Below are 19,260 nucleotides of genomic sequence, written 5' to 3'. Positions count from 1 at the left end.
TAAGTGATTTCTGGATAGTGCAACACAACACATGGCACAGTGAGAAAATTCTCACTTGTGCCCGTGCATTTTACCTCAGATTTTCTTTCTACCCTTCAATCCTAAAAATGCAATGCCTAAACAACACAAAACATCAATTTCACATCTAAATCACAATCAATCCCCTAATTACTGACTTACCCTTGATTTCCAACTAGTTTCTAGGATTGAAATTTAGGATGTTACGTGGTCCGAGCGTAGAGATTACTCTACTAGGTGAAACTAGGAATGCGTTGCATGAGATTAACGAGATTGATAAGAATGAATTCCTGCATATGCATATGATATTGCTCTTATTGATACACATGCTACTTTATCGCTTGTTTATGATTTTGCTTACTAACCGATAATTAGGGTTACCTACGAGTTATTAGGACATATGTCTCACTTTGTTACCTTTGAATACAAGTGAAGAGAGCATGAGAAGGCTAGGAAAGGAAGTGAGGAAAGAGTAATTTTACTTGATAGTGGTATGACTACCATTAGTGTAAATGAATGTATAATGTGTTGATAAAGTTGCCAACTAAGATGCATAAGTGTACATGAATTTGAGAAAGTAAATTGTGTTGTGAAAAGTTGCTTGTATATATGTATATGATGTTGCATTATGCTGAGGGTGCCTCAGTGGAGGGTATATGGGTAGGGCTAAATGCAAAATAAGCAAGTATACATTATTGTGTAACTTTTTTCACTTGTATATATATGTGTTGATTGTGAATTGTGTAAATATATGGGAACTTGACACAAATAATAAGGTAGGGCCCCATTTAAAAGAGTTGAGTATGTGATTCCCAATCATATGGTGATATGGAACCCCATATGTAAGAGTCAAAAGGTTGAATGTGGAACAAGTGTAGTTGTATATGTGAAAATGTGTTGTATATATAGATTCCTTATATAAGTCGACAATTGTATAATGTGGCTTTAAGAAACCAAAATGGCTTATTGATGTGATATATGAGATATGTAGTGTGAATTAGGTGTATGTGGTCCTTTTGGACTTGATTCTAGGCCTAAAATAGTCTAATAAAACAAGGAATGAGAATTGAGTGCTTAGGGTCAAGTTTTTAAAAGAAAAGTGACTTTTTACACCCCAAGTGTCCAATTTCAAATCGAACCATTGGATTAAGTCTAAACTTGTTCCATTAGCTAGTATATGTTGAAAGCTTTGTGTGGGTGTTTGAATCACTTTAATCGAATCTAAAAAATGATATATGCTAAAATTTTTTCATTTTTTGCTGTCATTTTTACTATCAAATGATAGCAAAAAATTTAGACTGGTGCACCATGGAGCATGGCGTCTCATATTGCGGCATATGACACAATTAGAAATAGAGCTTGTGGCTTTGTGCCACATGTCGCAGCACATGTATTACATGCCACCACATATGGCCCATTTTCAGGGTTGAGAATGATGTGTCTTATTGAGTTTTTTTAATGTAATTACACTTCTGCTAGCCCTCGTATTTGAATATATGTTTTAAGAAGTGGGGATCCTACGATTTGAAAATAAATAAAGGGCTATTACCCTAATATTATTGTGTTTGCATTGGTTGATTGTGTGATGGGAATGGTAAAGCTCAAATTGAGTCAGGACTTTATAAAAACCAAGCTCAACTGTCTCACACAACCAAAGATAAGTTAAGGCCTTTAAAATCAATTTACACCATAGTATATCAAGTAATCACCATAAATTAAATATAAACTACATGTCCCTATAAGTTAAGGTGCTTGATAAAATAGATGATAGAAGGATTTTAAAATTTTAGTGTGATTCAGGGTGATGTATATTTATATGCAAGTTTAGTTACATATATACTTGAGAAGAGTTAGATAGAAACAAAGTTTTAAATAGAGGGATATATATTAAGTTTAGTAGAGATTGGAAGGAGTATTTACATATAATAGTGGTGTATATGTCTTAAATGGAGGATGTGCCAAAAGGGAAAAATTTGATCTCATTGTATATCAAATATTATGTTGAAGGAATGGTGTTAGGAAGGGCATAATAATGAGTTTATCTCATACTACTCAGCTTGTGTATAAGTTAAGGTAGAATACTAGAGATTGGCATAATTGCATCACTGATTAGAAGAGTTTGTAGAGTTGTGTGGAGTTCCACCATCTTAATTATGAATTAAAAACTATAAGTTATTTTATGCTTTTCAAGAAGCTTTGGGTACTTTCAAAAACTATAGATCAATATGAAAGAAAAATTTAAATTATAGAAGTTATGCTAAGATATTATATTTTGGATCTTAATGTAAGTTAGGATTACTTCTTGAATTTAGTAGAAAGGGTATGCAATAATAGAGATCAAACTAGAATTTACAATTTTAGAAAATATTTGTATGACTCTTCTCATGTGACTAAGACTCAAGGGATTTAGATAGAAGAAGATTTAACATATGAAAAGGTTTTTTTATCATTCTATATAAGAAAGTAAAGAAGCTAGAATTGAAAGAAATTTCTTTGATGAAGGTGGTAGCGTAACAATTTTCAAGAGGCAGCTATTAGGGAAATTAAAAGTGACCAATGAGCTAAGTATTTGCATTTATTCTAAGATTGAGATAAGTTCATATTTACATTTGCAGGATTGAATTTCTAAAATGGGAGAATGTAATAACCCAAGAATTTTAAGTAAAATTGAAAATATATAATAATATGTTTTAACTGTTACTACAAAAAATATGACTTTTGGTGACGACTTTTAGCGGCAACTAAAAGTCACCACCAAAAGTGGACTTTTAGCGGTGACAAATTGTCGCCACTAAAAGTCGCCACCAAAACTATATTTTAACGGTGACAAATCAAAGTCGTTGTTAAAAGTATTTTTATAAAAATAATTTAAAAATTAAAAATAATTAATATAATTTACTTTTGGCGGCGACATTTGTCACCACCAAAAGTATTTTTATAAAAAATAATTAATACAATTTACCTTTGGCAGTGACATTTGTCACTCTCAAAAGTATTATTATAAAAAATAATTTATATAATCTACTTTTGACGGCAATATTTGTAAAATTATAATTTAGTTTTTTAAAAAAACTATGAATTGTTTTAAAAATTTTAAATTAAATAAAATTATTCAAAATATATTTATGAAATTAAATTTCTTATTTTATGTATAGAATTAGAAATAAATTATATATAGGAACATGAAACAAAAAAAATAATAGTCAAAATGTGCTAAGTTTAATTATTAAATTTTTTCTAATTTTATATTATTCATAATCATTTTTTAGACATATATAGCTCTTTTTTTTAAGAATTATGTTATTATGCTAGTATTTTAATATGATAAATTAAAATCTTAATGGGTTATTACTTTAATTATAATTAGGTTAAGTTATACATAAATTATTACTTACAATCAAATACATAAATGGCATTGGGAAGTTAAAGTTGTACCAACATCATGATATGAAAATGATATTATAGACTACTTAGCATATTGTGCACTTTATGCTTAATTTGATATGGTATTAACTTCTTGTACTGAGCTCTAATGACTTTTGAACAAGGATTTCATATAATTCCTCTTAGTATATTTAGGTTTTCAGTGCTATAATAACATTTTATAACTAATTATTACTAAGAATAATATGATAACAGCTCAAATCCACCTTGCTATGAGATTGAAGATTATTAAATGTTAACTAGATTGATCACATATGAGATTCTTGTAATTATCATATATTGTAAAAGTTATTAGCATTCATTTTCAAAATTATTCAAAATGACTATTAATAAAATTTATGTGGTTAAAATTAATTTTTTATTAAAATAATTTTTTAAGATATTGAAAAATTATCTATAAAATATATTTTTATTAAAAGAGGGGGAAACATTTAGCTATTTTGAGAGAAGATAAAAATTTAATCATTTAGTTTATCAATTTTTGAGAAAAATATGGAGAAGAAAAAAAGTAAAAGATATTTAATATAAAATAATATAATACATATTTATAAATAAATTATATACTTAATAATTTTTATTTAAAAATTTATTACAATGTATATAAGAATATTATTTGATATATAAAATTGTTTATTTTAAGTTTATTTTCCTTAAAAAAATAAAATTTCTAGTAAAAAATAATATTTTATTCAAATTATAATTTAAATATTCTTATAAATCATTTTTTCATATATGTATATCTTTTTAATAATATATTATTTGATATATGTGTCTGCAGTTACATAATATATATTTAATTTCGCATATAATAATTGCAGGTGCATTTTAGTTCAACTGGCAAAGAAGGCCGGCTTAAGGCTTGGAGGAGGGAGAGGTCAAGGGTTCAAACCTTGGCTTGCCATATTTTACAACAAATATGTGACGTGGCATGTGGTGGTGACATGGCACCTGAGGTGGTTTGAGAAGGCATACACGTGACAAGTGATGTGGCATAAGATGGTGGTATGGTACATGTGGTAGCTTGAAGGGGCACACACTTGGCAGGTGACGTGGCATGAGATGGTGGTGTGGCACATAAGGTGGCTTGAGGAAGTGCATACATGTCATGTGACATGGCATGAGATGACTAGGTGATGTGGCATTATCTGTTGAACACGTGGCTTGTGACGTGGCACAAGATGGCAAGTAATGTGACATCATCTATTGCATATATGGCAAGTGACGTGTTATCACTTAATGCACATGTGGCATAGTGATGTGGCATAAAATAAATTATTATTTCTTAAAAAAAAGTTTTGGCGGCGACATTTGTGGCTGCTAAAAAGACTTTTAACAGCAAAAAGACTTTTGGTGGCAACAAATGTCACTGCGAAAAGTACACTTTTAGCAGTGACAAATATTGTCGCCGTAAAAAACTATTAGCAACTATTATTATAGTGACAACTTTTAACAGCGAAAAGTCGCTGCTAAAAACTTTTAGCGGCAATGTTTGGACTTTTAGCAATGACTTTTTGTCGCCACTAAAAGTCTATTTTTTTGTAGTGTGTATTTGTATTATTTTTGAAATACTTTTACTAAGAAAGATTGTTGGTCTAGTGGGAGTTGCACTAAACTTGCATCAGGTCATTTGTTCAATTCTTGCTGAGGCAGAAAGCAAGATTTTTATTTTTGGGTTCAGCTATGTGAAATTACCATTTTTCCCTCAAAACAATTAGAATAGTTTTTTCTTCTTCTCTTCCTAAAAGAATTTTTGTAAGGGTTATTAGTTGAGAGAGGGAGAGATGTTTGAGATCTAGAATCTTTGCTTTGTCTTCTCCTTATTCCTTTTCTATTGTTAGCTCATCACTTATGTTAGAGTGCTAGAGTTTCGTTCGACATTGCTGAAGAGTTTGTGTCACATTTCTCTTCCTCAATTCTGTATCAATTTCTCTTCCCTCTCTTTCTGTAGTGTTTCCCTTCCTCCTTCATTCAGTTGGCAGCCACCAGTGACTATACTCTCCCATCATTTTTCATTAGAGTCATGCTCGCTCGAGCTTCTCCTTTGTCCTCTGTCTGAGTAGTTGCCTAGATGCATTGGAATTCTCCCTCCCCTGTTTAGTCTGTAGCTAAAGCATCCTACAGCAATCTCTTCCTCGGCTACTCCTTCCTCTTCTATACTTATTTTTTATGTGGGTGTGGATGGATCTTCTTCTATTTTTCATGGTTATGCGACCAGCTTCCTTTTTTTGCTTCTGCCATTTCTGATTAAAGGTGAGGAGTTTCAAACTCCCCTCTCCTTGCTAGTCTTGTTAGTGTGTTTTGTGTTTAAATTTTAGAAATTGTGATTTTTCCCTTGCTCACATCACTTTCTCAGTATGGGTAAGAATTTTCTTCTTTGTTATGTTTTAGTGCTTGGTGTTGCTATAGTGTGATTTAATTTTTGATTGACCATTGTTCCCCTTCCTTTTAACATGTGTATATGATGTGCGTGCGGGAGAAACTATTGTGATTCTTAAATGAAGTGTGATTAAATCTCCCAAAGTACTGACTAAGTGACTTGTTACTAGGATGAAAGAGAAGATGATGGCAGCAATTGGAATGAATTGAGTGAAATAGGTAGTCATTTTGAGTATTGGAATTTTTGAATTAGATGATAAGCCAAGCAAATATTGCTAAACATAAAATTTAATTAAATAAATTAATGATTTGCATGAAAAGTGTTTAGTTAGATGCCTGATAAAAGAGATTTTATTGTAATATTAATAATTAAATTATATGGATGGTAATCATCCTCCTCAAGAAAAGTTGAAATTGGAAGTAGAGATTTTTTTTTTGGAAGACTATGATGGATTTAACTATAAGTGTTTAGGAATTTATTGGGCAAAAGACTGATAACAAAAAAATGAAATGAAGAAGAAGAAAGCCCTATTAAATAGTTTTGAAATGATGTATACAAGAGGTATTGTACATAAAGCCTAAGAGGAAGTCATAACCCAATGGAGTAAGTAGCAATGGCTTAAATATTGTAGAGAAATCTTGGGATGGAAATGGAGGTGAATTAGGAAATTTTGAATTTCTTAAGTTGATTTTGATTATATGAATGTTGAAAGGGAATTTGTTTGATATGAATAAAAGCCATTAAAGTTTCTTTATATACATATATTTTATAGGACATTTAGAGGAAGAGAAATTTTTGTAAGAAGTAAATTTTTGATCTTGGGTACTACAGGTAAGTGGATAATGTTCTAATCAATTTATATATTTGCAAATTTCCTTTTATGAAATATTATTTTCAAAAATTTATAATTATTAATATAAGGTGTTTGAACGTTAGTTTTCTTCTCTATGGGGTGTTTTATGGCTCTCAAAGTATTTTTCCATCAGAACCTTTCTAACTCCCTTCATAAAGCACATCTCTATCTATATATAATATATGGATCAGGGTTAAAACTAATACAATATAATATATATCACATATACATATTATATTATATATATACAAATAAATATACACACACACACACACACACATACATATATATATATATTATATTTAATTCTATATATCATACACACACACAGACACACACACATATATATATCAGATAAACACACGCACACATGAATATATATATATATTTGAATTTTCTATTTCATATAAATATATATATCAAATAAATATTCAGATATATATATATATATATAATTCATTCACTCTATATTACATTCATTGAATTTAGACATATTTCAGATTCAATGAACTTGAACATTATAGCTCGAATTAGGCTGTTTTTGTATGCGACCTTATAGGCCCATATGAAGTTGGTAGTAGGCTAATTACATTATTAGCTCACAAGTCACAAGTGGCCTTTGGCAACACATTACAACTATCCAATTCACATGGGATCGATGATCTAATGTAACCTATCATGCAACCGTATCACATCCCTTTTGTCATGCGATATTTCGGTCAATTGTGAGATATGGAATTTGTCATTCTCCTTTACCTCACCGTTACTTTCTCGATCTGTGAGTAAACTGACTATAGCAATGGAAAAAATCTTTTCATTATAGAATGGCTATACATCTTCTCAGTCTTACTCATCAAAGGGCCTAGTAATATCTCTTGCTTAATATGAGGGAAAAATTTCATCTTGACCACTCATGTTCCTCTGTATGAATATTATTAAACTCAATCATAGTCTTTATAATCACCTGATCAAAGGTGACTTTTGACTATGTTAAAGTTCAGTGGACATCTTGTAGAAATCCATGATGATCTCAGGTCAAAGGGCTTAGTGATATAGTTATATATGAGATAAGCTTATGACTTGTACTATGCAGCTTTCTCATAGTGGGTCGATCCAACATCTTGTACTCTTTCAAATGCTTATGACTTTGATTTGTATCTTTATAATTAACCAAAGTCATACTAGTCTTGTTTTATCTATGATCCTTTATAGATGACCGACTAGGGACATTTAGAACAATCACTATAATTTGTCCAAGGATATAGTTATCATAGTGAATATGCAATTGATATGATAATAAAATAGAAATTCATTAAATAATAATGTGCATTGTACAATGATTGGTCTTAGGGCATAATTTCCAATAAAGTTTAATGAGGAGAATAGTCTAGGGTATGAAATACCTCAGAGATTTGAAAATGGGAGAAGCCGTGATTTGAGGGTGAGTCATGTGATCGAGTCACACCCCATGATTGGTGAGCTTAGGTAGTTTAATCACATAAACAAAGTGCTATTTAATGTTATAGCCCATAGTTTCAGTCTGAGAAAATAAGGAGGTTATAGGGCTGGTTGATCATTGCCTATACAAATATATGACATGTCACATGTTTTAAGTTGTGGCAAGTCTTGTGAATAAGGAGTCATGTCACATATATGAGAATATCATAACAATGCCCCTAGTATATGTTAGATAAAGAAGTTATTAAATGAGAAATGATAATTTATGATATGGTGACAATACATCTAGTACATGTGCTTGTTTTATAATTGATATATAACTACATAGGGTAGGTTTTAACTTAGTTACTGAGTAGCTAAACTCACCCCTTTCATTTAACACTTTTCAGGCTCTAACTCTAGTGCTAAGAGAGAGAAGACTCAGGAGGCTAGGAATTAGCACATTTCTACTGTATACCTCTAGTTTAGATTTATTTTGTGTAATAGTATATGATTGCCAATTATAGGTTGCATGCCATCACACTTGTACTACTTTGTTATTACAAATGTCTGATTGGTATTTTAGGCCCTAAGTATCTATGTGTTGAGATATATATGTTCATAGGGCAAAAACTAGTTCAAGTATAGAAATGAAGATTTGAACACGCTTTGATTAATTTGGTGAAATGCAATGGAAAATTGCCTCCCCCTCTATTTTTGGTAAAAAGCAATTGAGGAGTGAAATTTTGTTCTACTATTGTTTAAGTGCATGTGACATGATGTACTGATAGTCCTGAGTCCAATGGACATGGTCTAGGAGTTTAGAAAGGCTTTTGGCACTTGTTGAGGGTTTTGGACACTCTTTTTATGTAAAAGTTGTTAATACTAGTTAAAATGTGTTTGGGTGTCCAACTTCTTAGTGTGACTTATTTTGAAAGTGAAACCATGCCATTATCTAATTTATGTAAAAAGCTTTCTATAGGTACCAAGATCATGTCATTCGAACATTAGATAGAGAATTGGGATACGTTAAGAGTTTCCTAATTTTGCTGTCAAATAATAGTAGAAATTATTGATTTTTACATGCAACACACCTTAATACGTGGTGCCTGAGCCACAACGCGTGGCATAAAGAGTAACACACCATGATGCAGCCTGCACAAGCAGCGGCGCATTGCCCTGCTACACATTAAAAGAGTTGTTTTTCATTAATTTTTGATTTTTTTCACTCCTCTAAGGTATCCCATGCTTTTATAACTTATTTTTACTCTAATACAAGAGATCTTGATCGTTTTAAACTCTTCGTGATTATGAAAAATTTAGGATCCCTTGCTTTTGAATTAAACCTTGGTAATCACTCTTTGAGTTAATTCTTTGATTACCATGAGTTATATTGGTTAATTATGTTTAGTGGAGTGAGATTTTACAACACACATGAAGGAAGAGAAGGATAAAACTTGTAGAAGGAGAGATGGCCATGCATGGACTTAGGAAGTTGTCATAAGAGGGGAAGAGTAGTTTGGAAAGCAAGAGTCATGTACAAGGGCTACATGGCTAGACTAGGAAGACTATAACCCTCTCTTTCCCTCTTTAAATAGCCATACAGTCACCCATCCCACGCACATTTAGCCATTACATACAAATGAGAGAAGAGAGAGTGATCTTGAGTCTTAAAGAGTAGCTTGGAGGAGAGGAAGGAAGGAAGGGAGCTTAAGGGAGTCCAAGTGGTGAAAGCTTCTATGGTGAAACAATCTCTACATCTAAGTATTGCTTGATATATTGTGATGAGTTGTTAGCTTTCCATAGTAATATGATGAACAAGTTGATTGTTGCTTGTATGTTCTTATATATGCTTGGAAGTATGCCTTGACCATGAGTATTAACCATGCTTGAAAAGCATAATCAAGTTCAATCGAGTGGAAATCGTAACATAATGAGGATGAAAAGAAATGATAAGAAATGAATATAAATGAGTTAGGCAACTTCTTTATTCTTTTTCCTTTTTTTAGAAACTTTGTTGCTTTCTTTTCACATTTTTCAATCTTTCTTTGTTTTTCTCTTTTGGTTGCCCCTAGCTCTTTGTGTAGACAATGAAAAATAATGGATATAATGATATAACAATAGAAGATGTGAAATAATAGATGGAGAAATGATAATAGAAGATATCCACTTCCTTTGTCTAGGGTATGCAATGTACATGAGAAAGACATAAAAATATAACATGCATCTTATGATGAAATAAGGTGAATATAACTTTTTTCCAAAAAAATCAAACCAACGGCTCAAAGTGGCTAACAAAGGATAATTAATACTAAATGGTTCATCATTTGGCTATTGGCTATTTTTATGAATGCCACCTATCATTTTGCTTCAAGCAAGTAATGAAATTTGGCCTCAAATAAGAAGTAAGACAAGTTCTAGAGGATATTATCACTAAGAAAACTAATCACACACAAGAGTATTTGGCTTCTTCCAACAATGATAATGTGCTACTCTTATCCCTTAATTCAAGGTAAAAGAATGCTCACTTTGCACTTATTCAATCCTTAAAACTACCACATCTTAAGTATCAAAATATCCATTCAAAGATGTAGGTTATTTAAGTAACCTCAAACAAAACAAAATAATTTTTTTAACATTTTTCAAAAAAAAATTTCAAAACATAAAGAAAAATAAAAAAAACACACTTAAATCATACATTGTCTTCAGTGTATGCATAAATTCATGATATAATAAGGTAAGATAAATATGTATGCATACATAATAAAAGATTAAGTGTAGAAATTTTTTTCTTTTTCAAAATTTCTAAACAAACCAAAATGAAATAACAAAATCTACCTTTTTCTAATTGATATGTAAAATTTGTTACACACTTTTATTAGGCATTTAGGACCACATTTCATGGTAGGAAACCCTAAAATATTCATTCTTAGTGTTAAATTAGTGTTTTCAATCTTAATCAGAAAGTGTGCATGTTAGGGGTATTTTGATCATTTTATACTTTTTTGAGAATTCAAGGACAAATTGGGAATTTTATGTATGCATTAGTTTTAGGACCATTTCTATATGTTAAGAGTCTCCATATGCATTGATATCACATTTTTAGTATAATTTTGCCTAAGTGGTCAAATACATGCATTAAGGGTAATTTGATCATAAAATATACTTTTTCACCAAATTAGGATTAAGCTTGAAATTTATGTCTTTTGATGAGCTAAGATGATTAGTCTAATTAGTTTTTATTGATTCAACCTAGGTTGATATTTATTATGAAAAGACAATATTTTAATGTTGTCTCCTTAAGGGTTTCTAATTAGCTTTTGATTTTAGTTAAAGTGTATGCTTGTCTACACTTGAGTTTTGTGAGGCTTTCATATTCATTTTTCCTTAGTCATTTTTAATGCTTTGGATGAATTAAATATTTCATATCTTAGTCTAATTAAATAAATGTCATACTATGGTTATTTGATTAGTTGATTTAATTGTGTCTTAGGTGAATTAGCATGACAAATGAAGACATAACTCAAGGCAATTGAAGAGAGCTCCCAAGAAGCATTATAGACATGATTCAGACCTGAAATGAGTCCATTTGGGCGTGATTATCAGGGGAAAATAAGGCACATATAAAGTTTTCATGCGCTTGCACACAAGAGATCAAGTTGATTTGTCAAAGCTCAAGTTAATTGTAATGTGTTTGACAAGCTTGGAGGCAAATTTCAAATCTGAATTTGAGCTTCATTTGGAGTGAATTCCAAGGCAATTAAGGGAGCATAAGAGCTTATTGTATCCATGCACATATGGGATTAGAAAAGCAAGCATTGGAATTATCACCAGTTGACTTGCAACCTAGACTACCCTTAACCTCATTTAACCTAATAATGACTTGTAATGTGTGTTGTGGCAACTTGTTTAGCAAGTCATTCACCCCCAATTTCATCCAAACAGATTTGAATGAGGCTAGGATCAGATTTTCAGATCAGGCAAGCACAATTTCAGATTTTCTTCTTCATATTCTTCATTTTCTCTCAATTCTCTCTCTACATTTCCACACTCTATCCTCCATATCTCTCAATCGAACCATCCAAATTTAACCAAACCACCACCATTCTCTTCCTTTCTTCCTCCTCTACAAAACCTAATAGCTTTCATAAAGATCAAACCTTATTAGCTTTGGGTAAAATTCATAGTAAAAAGAGCCAGAATTTTAAAGGTTCAACTTGGAGATTGCTTGAAGATGCAAGGCTTGATTCTTGAAGGAGCTATTATGAGGAGGAGGAAACCTTGAGTTTGTATTATTTTGTAACTAGTTTGAATTTATCTTTCTATTTTCTCTTTCTAGAATTACAAATTTGTATGACTCTTTAAACTTGTAATTTTAAGTGATGATTCATTTGATTGAAAGGAGCTTGTTGCAACTTGAATTTGGTTATGTTTAGCGCATGAATTTTTGGCCTCTTCATAGCTTGTTCATAATCTTGGCTTACTTAATGAGATTAACATGTTTTCTTACTTTTCATAATTTTTCCAACTTGAATGCATGTGTATATCTCCATGTATCATAATCTTGAGCATGTCAGTTCCATTAAATGTACTTGACATAATTGATTCAAGTGAGTAGCACTTTGGTTAGGCTTAATGCTCGCTTTGTTTTGGCACATTCTAAGACCATAATTATTGATTAGGATTAGTCAAGAGATTAGCTAAGTCTTGGTTAATATAACTAATTTATTAAAACAAAAGAGACAAGAGAGGAGACCATACTAACTAGGCCTTAATCAGACAAGAATAGGTAACCAAATCCATATAGGAGTTCCTATTTAATAGGTTTTCACACATCCACTTAATTCACTTTAAAATTAGGTTTAATAGCTTAATTAGTTTTAAGCTTAAATCTATCTCACATACTTTCTAACTTGTAACACACTTCAAACCTAAATTTTCAACAAAACCTCCTCATAGAAGTCGACCTAAGTTCACACTAGCACTACATTAGTGTGGCTTAGTAATATTTTGCTAGGGTAGTGACACCCTTAGTCACTAATGGAGACATCTCCCCCACATTTGCACTTTACTCAATCAATAAATCAAAACAATAGGTAAAGTAAAGTAAAGAGCAAGGGTGAAGAAAATACAGCCTAATTTAAATCTCCACAAGGTCTTGAAATTAAAATTTTCATCTTTCAGGAGTAGTGTAAATCTACTCATTATACTCTTCTTTTTAAGCATCTTGGGTAGAGGCTCAAGATCAATTTGTAATGACTGCAAGATATATGGTGTGAGTTGTCCCTTCTCATCATGTAAGCTCTCAGTCTCTTCCATTATCTCGATAGTCAAACGTATTAAAAGTGTAGAATTTTCTTTCAATGACTTGAAAGCCTTTTGAATGTGAAATTCGTGTAATGAATTTAGTCAATTAGGGTACTTTCCTGACAATTGTTGCTATAGTTGAACAATAAGAAGAAACTAAATAGAGTAGGGCATCCCCGTAGTTGAATCTTCATTCCTAGGTTCATTGATTGGAAATCTTTAATCATTTTGGCTGCTTTTTGTTCTCATTTAACTACTTTTAATTAGTTTAGTTTAATTAGTTGATTTAAAATCAATTTAATTCCTTTTGAAAAACGAAGACCATTTCCTTCCTCTGGGGTTGACACCTATAATACTCTAGATATTTTTATTATTTTGATCTCATGCACTTGCAAGGCTAGTTAACAAGTAAAAAGAGTACACACTCATAATACTTCTTCTACACATGTGGGAAGAAAAACTAAACTGCACTTGAGAAGTTCAAACTTGAAAGCTTATATTTATCCTTCTTCATGAAATCCGTTTTATTTTGTTAACAATGAACAATACTAAAATATAGAAAACATAGTTCTTACAATAACGGTAAATAGAGCGCTCTTATTGTGGTTCTCCGAGAAGACTTATGAACTTCTATCTGGTCTTTCATCATCTCTTACATTGGGCAGGTTATGATCTTCTTGTTCTGTTCTCAAGTCGGGGAAAAAACGTGATATGCTTTCTTCTTCCACAATTCTTGGGTTCGGCACCTTTGTAATAATTGAGACTTTGAAAAGATGCCAATATAATGGAAGCTGGGCAAATGTGTATAGCAATGCTACTGGTAATAAAATGACCCCATAGGATATGATAGGCTTATACTCCTCTTGAGGTCGAAAGTCATAGGATAGTGCAGCATAGAAAGCAATCAACATTGAGACAAGTGATGCGAGGAATGAAATGATGTCCATACAAAGTTTCAACGGCAAACTTCGACGAAAACCTTTGGGGGGTTCCTTTCTAGAGATATAAATGGCTAGAAAAGTAGTCAATGAAGCGATAGAGAAGAGAAATGAAAGTAGCAAGGAGATAGAAAATTTTTGACCAAATCTATCAATGTCCTGCTGGAAACATGCAGAAAAGGCAGAACCAGTAACCAGAGTAGCTGCAACAATGTAAGATCCACACGTGTCCTTTACTGATTCATTACATTCCTTCATAAGTTCCGTGTGCTCCTTGGTGAAGATGTCCCACGGAGTCTCATTCATTTCATTGCGTTGGGACATGAAGTCATAAGATGGCATGCTGTTTTTCACATACTGCTTCGACATAAGACAATAAATTTCATAAGCAATGCACAATTATACTTAATGTTCCAAGTAATGCTGACGAAAGTATTTATGTAACATATAGAAATCAGAAAAAAAAATTAAGGAATATTAATTGATTTGATGGGGGGTGTGTGTTACATGTAAGGTCTTAAAATTTTTTATTTGTCCTACATGTTTTATACATTGTAAATATTTTAAAAAGTTTCTAATTTGAATCTTGAAAAATTTGAACGAGAATAATTAACAAAGTGAACGAGCAGCAGTGAAAGAATACAAATGTCGACATTATCCACGTTGGTATTTGGGAAAATATCTCGCAAAATCCTTTTGTATTTTCAAAGGTAAATCCTCCTCTTCATGCCTAAGAATTGATTGCATTCAGTAATTATATTATATAGTTTAATACACATTAAATTTTCCTCCTTTATAACATGCATGAGTTGATTTAGGCTTGGAAGACCTAGACTTGTAGCGCATGATGAATAAGAACGAGATGTTAAATACCTCAAACCACATAACTTCCCATTGCATTTGCATAACAGATCCACGTATTCCACTTGCTATATATTTTGACTGCTTTGCTGCCAAATGCAATGCATTATTACCATGAGCATCCACCTTTTCTATCAATTTTTTCCAACGTTGGTGTTTCTTTACTTCCTCTAACACATTACTTTGCCTTTCCTCAATGGCCACATGTACTATATTCTTCCTTTCCTAAAGTAATTGGTCATGGATAGACACAGGAATATCATGTAGGATTTTCTTCACCTGCTCAGTCAGACCATTTTGAGCGGCTATTAACAGTGCCGTTGATTTTTTGACTCTGCCTGCCATGTAAAAATTATAACCTATCAGAGGTTATATTACTCTTTTCTACAAAATTATAGAAGTCCTTTTCTTTTTTACAGTGGGATTACCTCCTTGAATGATACTATCCATGAACGGATAAAGCCTCATGTTCACAATATCAGTGATGTCCTTTGCATTTTTGTTTTCCAGATACCAAGGATCTTGTTTTACAAGTTCGTCCATGAGACGAGCAACAAAAATATGATTCTCTCGAAGTTTCCCACGGTAACCTTATCAAATTATAGGCACAAAAAACAATAAAGGCATAAAGAACAGGTTAAAACTGGCAAAGGAAAACAAGAAAGAAAGTGCAAAAAGAATAAGAGTGTAACACTACTGCCAAAAAAAATTAATAATAATTTTGGGACAGATTTGCAATGACATTTGGGATGGAGTGACTGTTTGGTTTCACATCTTCGAGTTTGAAAACCATGATTTTATACCTCAAAACACGTTTTATTAAGAGAGATCACCAAAGATTCCAATTTCTAAAACTACAGTTAGAAATTATGAAACCAATTAGCATATTTTTTCCAAACCTCTTTTAAGCCTAAAATTATCATCAATTAAGAAGCAAAGTGTAGATGCTTTTGACTATCGTCATCAGTTTTGACCTAACCTCAGTTTTAATAACCTTTATTTTACCTAAAACCATGCTTGCCAATTAATTCTACCCAAACCACAATTTTGACAAACTCACAAAAACCAAAAAGATCCTGATTTGTGACAAATTTGTGATGGATTTAGGTCTTTGCAATGGACTTAGTATGGATCAATCCATCGATAGCTAAGAGACATGCATGCATGTATATGTAACATTCAAGTTTTTATTTTTAGAATTTAATTTGGAGATTTAGGTTTAGTTGAGCATTATGAATGCTAATAATTAGAGTGGCAAAATTGGCCATTGATAAATTATGTGAGCGTATAATAGTAAGAAAATTCCACTTCCATGGAACTCATGACAGTTCCATCATGTAGGGCGAGAAACTTAATTTCATCAAATTTGATGAGTTCGAACATACTAGACAACTCATTTTTAAGATTCTACTTGCATTTCCACTTCTCTAGTCTCAATTCTAGCATACCAAATGAGGCATTAAAATGAATTGATGAAAAACAATTCAAAAACCCTCCAATATTTAAAAATAAAATTTTATATTAGGTAATTAGGATCAGTACCGTAAAGATCAGATGAAACAAATGCAGTGACTTGTTTAAGATATAAAGAAAATAAATAAATTAAAAGATACGTCAACGTCATGCCTAAACGTACTAATATCAATATGCACAATATAAAATCCATAACAGCCAGGCCAATGTTATATCCATAAACCATTCACATTGCTATGGCTTTTTTTTTTAATGTCATGTAATGTATATAAAATTAAATGTGCCTACTTGGTACATATATATTATTAAATTCTAAACTTCAAAAAAAAAAAAAAGCTGGTCAAAGGATTATACTTACTGATGAAGTGGAGCAGCTTTTGCCACCATCTGATGAGAAGAATACCTTTCTGAAAAGCAGAAGGAATCATGACAAGCTCGTTCAGAGGTAAATGTCCGTCTGTATTGAAAAAGCGACCGATCTGTTGGTCTTTGTAAAGCTCAACTATTCGGTATGACAAATCTAGCAAACATTCAATTCCACGTGCATAATTTGTTAGTTCTGTTCTTTTCCATGCTATCGGTGTCAACATTTGTAAAGGAAATCAATATTTTGATCATTCAAATACACAAAAGTTTTTAAATGAAAAAATAGGTCTTATTTATTCAAATTAGGGAAAATTAATCTACATGTTCTTACAATTTTACTCAATTTTGAAATAGGTTCTTATCATTTATTTTATTTTAATCAAGTCTTTATAGCTCAATTGATTAAATATGTTGGTCCTTAGTTGTTAAAATCCTTTGATGATTCTTTTAAAAAATGAAATTAAGGACTTTTATATGTTTACTAAAAGATTAGACAATTTTAGAATTAATTACATAATTGTTTTAACTCAAAATTTATATAATTACGTTATGTTTTCTAAATAACTTTTACGCAAATAGATTTTTCATAAGAAAATAATAAAATATAAATATTGTAGAAAAAAAATTTAGAGTTAAAAGTATCAAACCAAATTTTCTATAAATTTTAGAAGTTTTTTATTTTGAAAAAAAAAATCAATCATTTATTAATACTTTTAACATTCTGGGACTAACATATATCAATCCAATTGTAAGTCCTTGATTAAAATAAAATAAATTATAAGACCTAACTCAATCATGTAAAAAATTAGAAGAACTTGTAGATTAATTTTTCCCTCAAATTAAACCGATGCTACTTTTTTTCACATCATATATCATCCGATGGATGATGAGTTGCATCATCATTAACTTACGACTAATATACTCTTGCTATATATATATATATATATATGAAAAATCGTAAAACACAAAATTAAATGTACGGACCAAATTCTTTTCTCCGAATCGTGCAGTGAAGTATAGTATCTCCGTTGCTTCTTGTCCACAATTCAGAGGGTAACGACGGATCCACCTCATGGCAAATTGAATGCAGATATTCGTGAATTAGTTGGCGACCTTTAAGAGCAGCCGAGAAGAGGGGTGTCTCTCCCTCGTTGTTACGCTCACGAACCAATGACTTGTCGACACGTGTAATTCGACTGCAAATTGCTCGAGAGCCACGTGAGGCTGCACAGTGCAAAGGGGTATCTCCTCGACTATTCTTAACTTTCAGAGTCTCCAAAGCCTTACCAGTCTTCTCTATTTTACTAACCAGTCTCTCAACTTTATCTTCTGGCGCCCCATTAGTGATAGCCCAGTGCAACGCAGTGTCGGACCATGACTCATCATAGCGCAAATTGGGTCTCTCATTTGTCGCTTTCATCATATTGCCCATCTTTTTATCCTGAAACATCACTGTATGTTGCTCAAAAATTTCCACGACCTTGTCCCACTCTTCTTTCATGAGGGCAATGAACAGGCTTTCCTCAGGATTGTCTAGTCGCTCTGCCCTATAACTGCTGCTATTGGTACTCATTTTTCTTACATCAGTACTTCTGTAGGTGCGCCTGGGTAAAGCGAACTAAATGAGAAGTATATATAGAAGATAACAAATTGAGAAATCAGGAATTACTAAGACAGTATCATTATTATTACCTATTTGGAACGAAGAAACCTTTTCTAGGCTCGTTCGAAGTTAATGGAGAGATGCAGCTTGAGGTCAATGATGGTGTATTGGAGGAATAGGTGCCCCTAAGTCTGACTTCAAATTCTGAAGATCAAACTAATTACATATACAGCCTTTTACTTTCTTCTTCTTGTTTTTTCCTTTTTTTTTTTTTTGTCTTGTTTATCCGGCAAGAGGAGGCATTACAGAGTTGGCGGGGTCCATATTTTGCCGCCTGATAGAAGTTAAATGCTGATTGATGTAGAGTTAATAGTTGAAACTTAGCCTATAGTGATGACGAATTTTTAGTTACTGCCAATACTAGTGATAAACCATGCAATATAAAAATAAAGGCTCAGTACGGCTTTGATCTATCATCAATATCTTAAGTTTTATATCTATTACACGACTTTATTTAGTTTTAATTTACTTTTTATTTTTATTTAATTTGTAAGATCGTCACTTAACATTTTTCCGTGAGGCT

General features: G+C 31.8%; 2 protein-coding genes across 2 annotated transcripts; both read right to left on the bottom strand.

The window, feature by feature from the left end:
• Window positions 1-14,056: 14,056 nt before the first annotated feature.
• LOC129286508 (uncharacterized) lies at window positions 14,057-14,743 on the bottom strand. Its single transcript, XM_054922465.1, has one exon. The coding sequence runs from the start codon at window positions 14,741-14,743 to the stop codon at window positions 14,057-14,059; it is 687 nt and encodes a 228-aa protein (XP_054778440.1).
• LOC129285127 (uncharacterized) lies at window positions 14,082-18,800 on the bottom strand. The gene is made up of 6 exons (XM_054920688.1): window positions 18,767-18,800; window positions 18,059-18,678; window positions 17,067-17,228; window positions 15,664-15,825; window positions 15,248-15,573; window positions 14,082-14,731 (listed from the first exon to the last, which is right to left on the bottom strand). The coding sequence occupies exons 2-5, from the start codon at window positions 18,645-18,647 to the stop codon at window positions 15,461-15,463; spliced, it is 1,026 nt and encodes a 341-aa protein (XP_054776663.1). The 5' UTR covers window positions 18,648-18,678; window positions 18,767-18,800; the 3' UTR covers window positions 14,082-14,731; window positions 15,248-15,460.
• Window positions 18,801-19,260: the final 460 nt, after the last annotated feature.

This window comes from Prosopis cineraria, unplaced genomic scaffold (assembly GCF_029017545.1).
Source record: "Prosopis cineraria cultivar Desert tree isolate PC_DT_omini unplaced genomic scaffold, ASM2901754v1 PC11, whole genome shotgun sequence".
Lineage (NCBI taxonomy): Eukaryota > Viridiplantae > Streptophyta > Magnoliopsida > Fabales > Fabaceae > Prosopis > Prosopis cineraria.
This window is presented reverse-complemented; position numbering and strand designations above follow the sequence as displayed.

What these genes read in the sequence shown, in the direction of transcription:
- LOC129286508 (XM_054922465.1), bottom strand. Translation starts at nt 14,743, where the DNA reads ATGTCGAAGCAGTATGTGAAAAACAGCATGCCATCTTATGACTTCATG.
- LOC129285127 (XM_054920688.1), bottom strand. Translation starts at nt 18,647, where the DNA reads ATGAGTACCAATAGCAGCAGTTATAGGGCAGAGCGACTAGACAATCCT. An exon ending in AAAGCTGCTCCACTTCATCA is followed by an intron (nt 15,826 to 17,066) that starts GTAAGTATAATC and finishes TAATTTGATAAG; the next exon opens with GTTACCGTGGGAAACTTCGA. An exon ending in GGATAGTATCATTCAAGGAG is followed by an intron (nt 15,574 to 15,663) that starts GTAATCCCACTG and finishes TTTACATGGCAG; the next exon opens with GCAGAGTCAAAAAATCAACG.